Here is a 12,540-nt window from a genome sequence, read left to right as displayed (position 1 = left end):
CTGGGAATGGAAGAAATGCACGGATGGTAATTTTATACATCCCAGTAATAGTCTGTTCAACATGTAGCGGGGAAGGATGTTTGTGTCATAAAGTAGTCTCTGATGGAGGGACAAGACAGGGTGGAAGCACCAGGAACAACCCGTACCAGAGGGTTGATAGTGAAAGTCAAGGTTAGGTTATCTTTAGTGGTGTATTGTAGCAGTGATTTTCTTCGAGTTTGAGCGCCATCTTCCTTTGTGTATCCTTTGTGTATCCTTTGTGTACCTTTGTCTCCATTGGTGGAGGTATACCTCCGGGTCGCCGGAGCTCTTGCTCTTTGTTCTGTCTGGCATCCTTGCGAGCAGTTCAGACAATTACCATGGTGCTGAGGGATGAGTGAAGATGTGAACTTTAGAGATGACTTTGGCGTGAATTCTTGGTACCCGTGGTGTTCCTTTTTCGGAGTATTCCGACAGTATCAGGGGATTTATGTCATTGCAGTCCTTTTATAAGAGAGAGCAGCGGCGTGCTCCTTTTATTAATGGACTCCAAGTCATTTGTTCAATAGTCATCTTGATTCGATCACATGCATCAAGTTCATCAAGGGCAAGCTCGTCAAGTTCATCGGTATTCATTGAGTCGGTCCCTGAGACACATCTGACTTTTAATGCAATTAGCGATGCCAATGCACCATCATCCGAATTGCCTATGTTGATGGAGACATGGGGTAGCGGACAGCTTGGTTTTAGCTCTCTGCTTTGTGGTAATTATTGTCTCAGGGCTTGGCGAAGTCCGCCCTGGACCTGCCAAATATCCTCCAGCATCCGTTGCGTAATCCACTATCTTAGTACCGACGTAAAAAGCATCTACAGATTTATACACATGCTGCTGGTGAAAAGTCCCACTAGCCTGTATCAGGCTGTCGACTTTGAAACACTTTTGAAGTACGCAGAGTAGATTCTGCATCTATGATACAGACCGTGCAGTTCTCTTGCTCTTTATAATTCGTCTCGAAAAGTATGATTGCAAGCTCCGTTAAGACATCGGTCACATTAAGGGAGTTTTCCAAGAAACTCCATACCCTGGCTGTCTACCTACTTCTGAGATCACGATCGGAAGCCACTTCAAACCACCTCAACAGCAGCAAGTATACATCGAGGATTATCCCGATGCAGCTTCACGAGAAGGTGTAACGGTTAAAGCAAAGAGGAAGTGGATTAGTCCATTTGAGTTTTAGCTTCTTGCCATGCCCCTTAATCAGGAGCAGGCAACCAGTGGTGGAACTGGACTAGGCGGATGTCAAATTCTATCCTGATCCAGGTAATTCTAGCCGATCTGCCTGCTCAGCCACTTTTGCAGATTGATTCCTGAGGTGAGAATTGGAATGGAGATTTCCTCGCGATGGCCGTTATTCTTGGCAATGATCTAGCTGTCGTATCTTGGAACATGCCTAATCAGTGTGGGGGGCTAATCCTGGTGCACTATGTCTAGCGCTCCTGGTGGATCGGATTGGTGAGCATGGAGCAGGCTGTGCTCGTCATCCCACACATCCGCCGGAGGGGTCATCTCGACTCGGTTTTCTGCGGAAAATTCATACCACCGGTAGCAGAACTCAGAAGAAAGAATAGTCCGCCAAGTGCCAGGGTGGCCCAGGGTCAACCAGGGGTCAACAAAAATCCCTGCTGCAAGCCTGAGGATGCGGCTGAGAACGCTAAGAAGAGCCTTCCATTGGACCCAATCGGGCGGCCTATCAGCGACACACGATTAGTGGGCCACGAGGCTTAGCCGGGCAAAGTATGGACTGCCTCAGTCTGATAGGCCGATAGGCTCTGGACTCGGCGTGACCGGAGTCCGGGTCTTGACCGCGACGCGACAGCCAGGGGTCAGGGATCAGCCCTACTACTAGGCCTTCTCGCAGTCTCCCTCTTCTCAGTTCTCGTATCCCGGAATTTCCGCCCCCTCGGCCTATTAGCTGCGCCCGCAGAATCCCCCACCAGGATCGATCTACGTACGCTCCGGGCCCAGTGTTCGCTGATTTGTTCGATATAAGAACAAGTCATCCCCCCGGTTATGGCGCGATACCGGCATGGTTCCGGCCCTATCTGCCCGGCCGCTGTCAACGTCATCCACGCAGGCAGACGCAATCTGCTGCTCCGGTGCCCTCGCCCTAAATCTGACCCCATGCTCCGGGTGCTGGTGTCATATTTTCCATTGCAAAATGGCCTGGGATGAGTCCAGGCAATTACTGTCGAAGAACATGAATCAATTCGCGGCCATTCGGAGCCAACGAAGCATTCGGATTCTCATCGCCGCCGTCGGAGTCATCTTTATCTTGTCCATTTTTTGGCTGCTTCCATCGGCATCGACCACTAAGGTTCTCGGATTCGGCCAGGGCCACAAGACAGACTCCCAACCCACTGCCAAGACCATCACCACCGACAACGCCCTCATCACCGATCTCTCTCACTACTTCGCCGACTACCCCATCCAAAAACCTTTCAAAGAGAGATATGGCGAATTAGGCCGCCGTAACCGAGTCCTACGCGACTGGCTAATCCAAGCCGATACCTCTTCCGACCCCACCAAAGCCCTCCTCCTCAACGCCGTCGAAGAAGTCGCCATCTCACAATACCCTTTTCTCCAAAATCCCCAACAACCCAAATCCCACCATCCGCTAGGAGACCTCCGCTCCTCCTTCGACCCCAACTCAGCCGGCATCGTCATCCCAACCAGCGACAAAACCCTCCGCTACGCCGCCCACCTCATCGGCTCTCTCCGCTCCGTCCTCAACTCCACCCTTCCCATCCAAGTCGTCTACGCCGGTGACGACGATCTCTCTCCTACGAACCGGAACCATCTCTCCTCTCTCGCCGCCTCCGGCCCACCAATTACCTTTCTCGACATCCTCACCATCTTCGACGACACCACCCTGAAACTCCAAACCGGCGGCTGGGCCATCAAAGCGTTCGCTGCTTTAGGCTCGACCTTCGAAAAGGTCATTCTCGCCGACGCTGACGCCGTCTTCCTCCAACCTCCCGAGGTCCTTCTTCACCAGGAAGCCTTTCTCCACAAAGGCGCCCTCCTCTTCCACGACCGACTCCTCTGGAAACATGCCTTCGAGGGCCGTCATGAATGGTGGCGGGATCAGATCCGTCGACCTAGCGATGAGATGAACGCTTCGCTCGTCTGGACAGAGGATTACGCTGAGGAAGCAGACTCGGGACTCGTCGTTCTCGATAAAAGCAGACATGATACCTTGATGGGACTATTGCACATCTGCTGGCAGAATTCATACGAAGTACGGGAGGAAACGACCTATAAGATTACCTACGGGGATAAAGAGAGCTGGTGGTTCGGGCTGGAGCTAGCAGGCGCACAGTACGAGTTTTCGAAGCATTATGGAGGAATCGTGGGATGGGAGAATGTGGATGAGCAGGGAAGACGGGGAGTGTGCAGTTTTGTCATTGCGCATGTGGATTCCAAGAATCGGTTGCTGTGGTATAATGGTAGCTTGTTGAAGAATAAGGGGCAATCTGGTATGGAGAATGAGTATCAGGTCCCGGATAAGTGGATGATTGATGCTGAGTGGGTCAAGGGTGCGAGGAAACAGGATCATAGTTGTATGGTGGAGGGGGAGGTAAGAAGTCTTACGCCTGAGGAAATGGGGGTTTTGGAGAGGTCGATTGCTCTGGCGAAGATGGTGGATGCGTTGGTGCGGCCTGTTGAGGGTGATTGATTACCGCACAGTGGTATTCTGCAAGAGCGTCTACCAGGGTCCCGATGATGCAGCACTTCCTCAATTGTAGCCCGACTGCAGGCGCGGTGGCATCATGTCGACCATGCACTGGACATGAAATAGACTTATTGTACATATAATTCAGCGAATATAATTTCAACGCCAGCTAATTCATTCAATCATTGAAAGCATCATACCTTCCAGCAGTGATTATCATTGATGATTCATAGTAAATTCGCCATCTGTCATTCCATACACCCTATTAATTAAACCGAACAACCGACTATATACATTAGTGAATAGCTACAATTACCACCTCCAATCCCCATGATCCATTCATCCATCCATCTCGATGTAGTCACCTTCCCAGCTACTTCAATAGCCCCTGATCCCTTTAAACCCCACCCTCCTCCCTCCTTCCTTTCCTCCACTTCTTCTCCCAACTATCTACCTGAAAACAAGATCTCAGAAGTTTCATAACACGACAGCAATGACAGCCCGGAATTGGGTCAAGATATTACAGTGTCTTAGCAAGAAGAAGGCTAGCTGACTGAGAACTATCTCATGCAAGTCCACATTCTCCAAGGACGTTTTGAGCCTGATAAGTCAGACAAGCGCAAGTGCAGATAACATCCTAAAGCGAATAAGCCACACCGCTGCTCAGGGCTCAAGAAGCAAGGAATCAACAGGGATCCAGTGACCAGGGCATTTGGTATCACTAAAGCCGCGAAAATGAAGAATGTCCCCTCCGCCCTAATCAAAGGGGGCCTAGCCTCGACGTGATACCCGATGGGAATGATTCATGGTGCTCAAGGACTGGTATATCTTTCTTACTAAATTGAAGATATTTACCATACCCTACTGAATTCTTGAGCCCACGAACTGGCTCATATACCAAAGCAAACCCCAATATCTTCATGCCTCCCATCCGTTTGATACGCCCACAATGAATGAACCACTTCTCGTCTCTACAACGGTAAGCTCCAGACAAGAACCTCTATCATTGTGATCGAAAGCACCAACTCGCAAGTCTACTTCCATATCAAGAATAAATACTGACCTGGGTCCGCGATAATGGAGTACTTTACACTCGTACGTCTTCATCCTACCAATAATCACACAAGATTAGATCCAATACTAATACTATAATAGAATAGAAAATCGAAAGACATCACCTGGTGTAAAAACATACAAAACGTCCATACGAACAATATCCACCATGAACCCCTCTAAACAACCCCGAATACATATCGAAATCACAAATAATCCTCCTATCGCTATGGAGATCATTATGCACTCGTTTGATTACTATCCCGTGCTACAAGAAAATCAATTGCAACACTATACCTATGGATTTCATCCTCGTTTACATTGATGATATTATTATCTACAGTTGAACACCGCTCTCAGATTACTGCAATCAAGCGGCATACAATCATCATCGTCAGATTGTCACTTCGCGTATCCTTCAATGACGCTACTTGACTACCACGTTTCACGTTGGAAATAGCAACTCCTAGATGCCCACGCTGCTTGAGAAAGAAGTACTTGGACAGAAAGAGACCGAAGGCAGGTTTTCCACCTGGCAAATCCGCACCATAGCGGGTTGTTTCATTGCTCAACGTTATTCCCTTTTATCTCAAAGGCAGAGCACTATCCTGGCATACTGAAGCACCAGAAACCTGCAGGACATGATGCCCGATAGCCTGGATCATTAGTATAAGGAGTTGCATTGGGAGTTCAACGCCAGCCGTTGGAAGCCAGACAAGATGCCCGACAGCTAAAACTCCGATTCAAGTGATCCAACGAGGTATTCCTGGACTTTAAAACCTCGCCAGTTCAGTCACTGCCAACGAAACACACCAGCGCTGAGTGAAATGAATATAAGCAAGCATTTCACATTTTAGCATGCGTTTGGTTCCATATCTTTGGTTTCCTCGTGCTCTGTTGATCTACTTGGGTTATTAATATACATCGTACGATCTAAACCCCATATAGACTCAGGTATGAGGTGGTATATACAACATAGAAATCAAAAGCCACGAAGAATTAAATCTCATCCATGTGTTCTCAACAAGCATTATATCTTTCCGCTGATGAAACCTAAAGGGTATACGACAAACGGTTCATTTCGTGCTGGATGCGATAAAACCATAAAAGAAACCGAACTAGCACAGGTTCCCTGTATAGGGTTGTTCCATACTGCTCAAACTGGGGTTATGAATACTCTGAATGACATCGAGAGTGTGGCTAAACACTCGTCGTGAGGCACTGCGGTGATGGAGGTGTCTCGCTTAGTGGCGCATTATTGGGAGAATATTTCATTCTCGTTCGGGGCGGTATGTAGGTGAGTGTGGAAGGGTCACTCGTGGTGAATCATCTGGTTTGGATGGGATCTTGCGGTGCTATTCCAACGCTGTTGAGAATGATGGTTCCTTTATACAACTGGCTGCATGCCATATTCCACTCAGATTATCAAAAGAGCGAGGGGCTTGGTGATCAATTGTCCTAAAGCGAGGGCGTCGAAAGAAAGTGAGTGAAAGGCTACAAATAGGGCGTTCTTTTGAACTCGGGACTACGGATCTACCTTTCCAATTTTGGGGTTTGCCATTTAAAATGGCGATGCTGCGGTATTCGAGATAAAGCATCATGCCATGTATGGAATGCTTTAGGCCGAATTCAGTCCTGAAGATGATATTCGCCTTGACCATTTCGCTGTGGGAATTGGCTGGTCTATGGGATAGCGGAGTGTGATTCAGACTCTCGTTATGGTCGGGAACGAAGAGAGCAAATTATTTGATGCTATGGCAATCGAATTGAACTTCAGCATCATTTTTAACATCATTTTGAATGAATAAAATGAAGACAAGGATTTCAGTAATCGAGGAATCAACCCCTGCCCCACTGAGGAAGGTCTCGGATACACCTACTCTGGGCAAAGACAGATCATCATGAAGCCCCATGACAGAAAGTCTGCTATCTATTGTATCGCATATCTGGACACAAAATCAAGACCTGACTCACAATGTGCCTAATAACATACCTCCAGAGAGACATAATTCTGGGCGAGAAACAATGCCCCTACTGGCCTCCCCCCAGGTGTGGTGCTGGTTCGGTTCTTCGGCATTACGTTGTGAAGACCTGCCTTGGGCAGATACATCCCATCCCGTCTTTGTTTTTTCTCGGGTCTCGTTTTTACCTCAGAAGAGTCTAAGTGTTGCTGCGGTTATTACGATGGGTTTGTTACTATCGGACATAAACATCGTCACCATCTGTCTTTGATCATGGTACAACAAAGTTCAGTTATGGTCATATGCCCCTTATGTAACTCTCGTCCGCCTATCTGAAGAGATCTCTTTAGTCTATGAGAAGACGTGGTTTGATGGTATGTGAGAATGAGTTGGCTGCCTGTTTCTCGTCACAACGATTGGGCAAACGCTATTGTGGCAAACCTTTCACCGGGAAGAGTGACTCGGCTGTGCTACAGACCACTGTACTGAAGTTGTCATGAGTGGGACCGACAAGACAAACGCCGAATTGAACACTGGGGGGCTGTAGCTTCTCCTGAGGGGATCATCCAAGCTCCGGAGTATTTTACCGACCAGGTTCTCCTCAAAGGAAAAGGCGATAGTGTGGACAAAGTTCCCTGGTGAAGAAACGCCGCCCTCACAGAGGCCGGTCTTTACAACAATATTCTGTACACCGGGGTGGATGCGAAGGAGCGCAAGGTCCACAAACGAGCCAAAGCAGTGCATAATTCTGATCATGATGTGTCTCGTTAAGGTAGCTTTTCAGAAGCTCGGCTGATTTAGCCCTCACAGCCATCAAGTCTGCTCATGTTTCTCCAGCATTGATAGAAAAGCAGCTTGATGTTATAGAGAACTGAATAGCCAGAGATTGTTCTGCACAGGCTGATTTCAATCTGCTGGCGGCAAAAAACCGTCCAGAGAGCCAAAGAAGAAAACGATCGCGTACTCTATACCCGTATTCGTCGTGATTCTGGTCGATCGGTTGTTCATACTTGATGGGAGGGCGTGTATATCCTCCTGAGGATCGTCCTGTTAGTCCTCCTCATCAATATTCATGGAAGGGGTCTCAGTATGGGGATGAAATCTCGAAGAACAGTCACATCGACTTCTCAACAAGTCTCGTCCTACAACCACCACCACCACCACCAACAATCAAGCTAATGCCCTTCTGAACGAGACGAAATAACTTTCGGAGATTTAAGGTCTATCCTAGCGAATGAATACACGAAAGTCCCATACTCAGTTTTGCGGATCGAGGCTGGGACTTCAATCGCGGTGTGTGGTGGTTTGTTTGCTTTTGCGAGAACCAAGTCTGTGGATACTACTGAGTTGGGGAGGTTCTTTCGAGGTGCTGGTTCGGGTTCAAATGGGTATTTGGGGGCGTGTTGGGCAATGGAGTTAAAACTGTTGACAGTATTGTTGCTTAGACGGGGGGTTTCTCGAAATCAGGGGAGGTGGATGAGAAGAAAGCTGATTGTGGAGTGTCTATGGGGTTGGTCATTGAATAGGGTCGGAGATGGGAGGCCAGAAATCTCGTTTGAGGTTGATGGTACTAGTGGTGGTGATGATATACTAATGTTCATGATTTGGACGATGATTTTTGCCAATATCTCTAAGTCATGATCAATTTACTTTCCTGGTCTGTGGCACCAGGTTAGAGATTAATATCTTATAACGAGACAGTGTCGTACCTTTATTATAGATAACTAACTATAGAAAAAAGATAAAAAAAGAGAAAAAAACTCCGGGTAGAAGGGCATGCTCCACCCTCACCAAGAATTAAAAAAACGTCAGCGACAGGACTCGAACCTGTGCGGGCGAACCCAATAGATTTCTAGTCTATCGCCTTAACCACTCGGCCACACTGACTAATTGATAAAATTAGTTATCTGAGTTTACGATACAAGTATGGGCCATAGTGTCATTGCTATGCTACTGCATCGGAAATAGAACATAGCTTTATGTATCTAGTCTATACTAATACAATCATGTACTCATATCAAGGCTAATTCTTAACAAACGTTGCGGTCGCCTTGGCCCGGAAATCCCGACTGCTAAAGCCGGCCTTGAAGGTAAACTGTCCAGCAGGAATGCGCCAATCCTGCGCCACCACATCCCAGTAACTGACGTCCCGACGCATCAATTCGAATGTGACTGTCTTTGTCTCACCCGCCTCGAGCCAGATCTTGTCGAAGCCGCGCAGCTGGCTGGGAGGGGTCCCTGCAGGCGCGGTGTCGGGGAATCCGACATACAATTGCGGGATGGCATAACCATCCACGCTGCCGCTGTTGCTCACCTGCGCGGTGAGCGTGTATACCGTGTCCCAGAGAGCAGGATTCCCACCGGGCTGAGTAGGACGCTGCTCAGGAAACGCAGTCAGATTCGTAGCCACTGGAGCGGTGGCCGCCAGTCTGCTGAGATTGAAGGTGGTGTAGCTGAGACCGAAGCCAAACTCGTAGCGCACGGGAATATCGTGGGCATCAAAGTAGCGGTATCCGACTTCGAGCTCCTCATCGAACCAGCTCTGCCAGTCGTAGGTGCCGTTGGTCTGCACGTCTGTGGTGAGGGGGGCGTTGTAGTCCGACTCGTTGTAGGCGATCACATAAGGGAGCTTCGCAGACGGGTTAACGTCGCCGTAAAGGATATCCACGAGAGAGTTGCCGGCCTCTTCACCCGGGTAGTGAGCAGCAAGGATGGCGGTGACGTTGGGGTGATCAGCAAACGGGAGAACGTTAACTCCTGCTGAGTGAGTCACCACCACAGTGTTGCTGCAGTATTTAGCAACAGCCTCAACAACCGCGTTGCCGTTCCAGTCGAGGTCCAGGAACCGGCGATCGACATTCTCCTCAGACCAGCCCTTGAGGAAGATGAGACAGACGTCAGGCTGCTCCGGGTTCCACAGATCGGGCATGGCCTTCTCAGTGATCAGGGTGTTGTTGAGCCAGGTTTGCACGAGAGCACCGTCCTGACGGGCTCGAGCGGTGATGGCATTTAGCGGAGTAGACAAAAAGCTGAACCGACAGGTTCCGGAGCCACCGGCGTTGGCCAGAGTACCGTACTCGAAGTTGTTCTGGTTATACGCACCCTGAGTGACAGGGCCGGCATCGTTGCCGACGATGACAATGTTGCGGGGCTTGCGCAGCGGGAGAGCGTTGCGCACGTTCTTCAGCAAGACCGTCGAGGCGGCACCGTGCTCACGAATCATCTGGCTGTGGTTGCTGCGGACGTCACGGTTGCTGGGACCGGTGAAATTCCAGGGGTAGAGCCAGGTGTCTGGCGGGGAATCCGTGTTCAAGGCGCCAACTGAGGCATCCACGCTAGGGTAATCCTGGTCCTGGCCTAGCCAGAAGTATGGAGTCATTATGCGCACAATCATATCATCAATACGGTCAGTAGACACCGTGCCATTGTTGATGGCGTCTGTGAGATTCTGGCCAAAGTAGGAGCCTTCGGTCCAGAGCTCCCCGTAAAGGGTGAAACCACCGGGCATGGTCATGTCCATACCACTTTCGACTGAGGCGACGCCACTGTGAGTGGCACCCCAGTCAGACATGACGTAGCCTTGGAAACCGAGCTCGGTCTTGAGGAGATGGTTGAGGAGGTAAGAGTTCTGGCACGAGTGGGACCCGTTGAGACGGTTGTAGGAGCACATGAAGCTTGAGACACGAGCGCGGGCAGCGTTGGCAAATGGCCACATGTAGATCTCGTGGAGGGTGCGATCATTCACATTCGAGGACACCGAATCTTGAATGTAGGTGGTTTCGTTCGCATCTGGTGCGTAAGTAGGATTACGCTGGGTCTCTTGTTCGTTGGCAATAAAGTGCTTGGCATTTGCTTGCACACCGGCGTCTTGCATTCCGATGATGGTCTCCTCCATGCAGACTCCGGTCAGATAAGGGTCAGCAGCGAAGCCCTCCCAGGTGCGCCCATCGTAGGGACTGCGGCCGAGAGGACCGGCGATGGGCCCGAGGACAACGTGTGTGCCCTTGCCCTTGTGCTCTGTGGCCATGGCATAGCCTCGATCGTAGAGTAGCTTGCGATCCCAACTGGCCGCAGCGGACACACCGCTGACAAAGACACTCGAATAGTCACCCTGCTGGAGGCACTGAGGACCGTTCTGGAGACAGAGGCCGGTGAAATTGAGGCGCGGAATAGGAAGGATATTTCCGACACAGGGACCTGGCTGACCGGTGGTCATCCAGGCTTTCTCCTCGACCGTGAGCTGCGACAGCCAGTCCTTGGCCTGAGCCATTGCCTTTTCCCAGCCGCCATTACCATTCGTTTTGGCTATGCGAGTTAGCAGTGCTTAAACATTGTGCAGACACGAACTCACGCGACGGAAACACGGCCGGAGAATGGCCATAGGGACTGTAGATGGTGGTGTTAAGAGGCTGCACAAAGCTGAAGGCCGTCCCCGGATGGTCAACCGGGGTCTGACAAGTGCTGGCACCCACAGAAGGGGCCAGCAGTAGCCCTGAAAGCAGCGCAGTATAGTCGGCCGGGACCTTCATGGCGATTGCAGCTGGCTTGGGATACCCTTGTGTGGCCGACGAGATGGACCCTTAAATACCCCTGTCGGCAGGACCATTCCCGGGATGTGTTGCTGCGGAGAATGCGGAGGCCCGCAATGACGGCGGTTGGAGAAGCCAAGAAACCGGGGTCGGCCTCGTGCCGAGCAGACTCCACCGCCGGAAAATGATGCCCATCGTGAGCACTGAACGGCCCGTGTTGGCTTGGTTGGGAAAATGGCTTCGTTTGCTTTCCTCAGTCCGGCAGTTCAGGCCTCTGCCGGAGTTTTGCCGGGGAGATCCTCCAACGTGAATGGTGCCATCTGGTGATCCTGCGCTGAGGGATTTAGCAACCATTCTCGGAGGAACCCCGTTGTAGTGACGTCGGGTGGGCTTCTCCTCTTCTTTTTCCCGGCCGGGATGGTTGGGGTGTGAGACCGGTAGTTGAATGGAGTCAATGGGTTGGCATGGCTGCCCGAGCATTCCAATGGTCTCAATCTGCTGAATGCCATTCGAGTCCGAGCCCAAGGAGCTGCCAAGCCCGTCGGCTCCATCGAGGTCGGCATTGTCCTGGACATTCTTCTGTGTCAAAGGGCAGTTCTTGTGAAATGAACGGAGCAACTAAGTGATGGATGCTTGGTGGCAGTTGAGAAGAGGAGAAGCGGGGGAGGATGCCATCCCCATGTCACGTGGACAGTGACTGCTGCGCAGCATCACGTGGATTATGGTCTGGTGGTAGCCTTAGGCACAAACGGTTACCCGGGAGCCGGCATTCCCGAGGCATGCTGCAGGTATCGGAATGACAGCCGCATGGGAGGGGATGGGAGCTGGAAAGAATTGGGCCCGGAATCTTCAGAGTTATTCTCCAGTGTCTTATCTCGATTCAGTTCCTGTAGATGGAGTCTTGTCGTCATTACGGTGTACTTCCCGTGGCACTGTACTCACCTTGACAAAGAGCATTCTCCCATCGTCAAGGCCAGTCGATGATGGCTCTTTGAAAGTGATTGTTCCCGGCAAGCAATCACAAGTGGCAGCCTATCATCTCCGCGTTGGAAAGTCAATCGACAAGGTCCCATCCACGGGCCGGCAAACTCTCTGCGGCCTCCCTGTCTATCGACACGCCCAGCCAGACTCATGAGGTATCGGTGACCTCATGTGATGCTACTGTTCTCCCATCCCGATGCTATAAGAGAAGAGCTACTCAGGTTCGATCCCGGAGTATCGATTCCTGAAGTACTGATCTCAACATTCTGTCTTATAGCATCCACATCGCATCACCGAATCACA

General features: G+C 50.4%; 2 protein-coding genes and 1 non-coding gene across 3 annotated transcripts; 1 reads left to right on the top strand and 2 right to left on the bottom strand.

Annotated features, from left to right (window-relative positions):
* Window positions 1–2,198: 2,198 nt before the first annotated feature.
* Window positions 2,199–3,716, top strand: BO94DRAFT_470555 (putative alpha-1,3-mannosyltransferase; the record flags this gene model as incomplete). Its single annotated transcript, XM_025608342.1, has 1 exon — window positions 2,199–3,716. One exon carries the CDS (start codon window positions 2,199–2,201, stop codon window positions 3,714–3,716), a length of 1,518 nt encoding a protein of 505 aa, XP_025465376.1.
* A 4,817-nt stretch (window positions 3,717–8,533) lies between these two features.
* Window positions 8,534–8,614, bottom strand: BO94DRAFT_t216. The gene has a single exon. It is a non-coding gene; the product is annotated as a tRNA-Ser (tRNA).
* A 136-nt stretch (window positions 8,615–8,750) lies between these two features.
* BO94DRAFT_470491 (beta-glucosidase) lies at window positions 8,751–11,256 on the bottom strand (the record flags this gene model as incomplete). Its single annotated transcript, XM_025608335.1, has 2 exons — window positions 8,751–11,032; window positions 11,079–11,256. The coding sequence occupies 2 exons, from the start codon at window positions 11,254–11,256 to the stop codon at window positions 8,751–8,753; spliced, it is 2,460 nt and encodes an 819-aa protein (XP_025465375.1).
* Between the last annotated feature and the right edge of the window lie 1,284 nt (window positions 11,257–12,540).

This window comes from Aspergillus sclerotioniger (assembly GCF_003184525.1).
Source record: "Aspergillus sclerotioniger CBS 115572 chromosome Unknown BO94scaffold_21, whole genome shotgun sequence".
Taxonomy (NCBI): Eukaryota; Fungi; Ascomycota; class Eurotiomycetes; order Eurotiales; family Aspergillaceae; genus Aspergillus; species Aspergillus sclerotioniger.
This window is presented reverse-complemented; position numbering and strand designations above follow the sequence as displayed.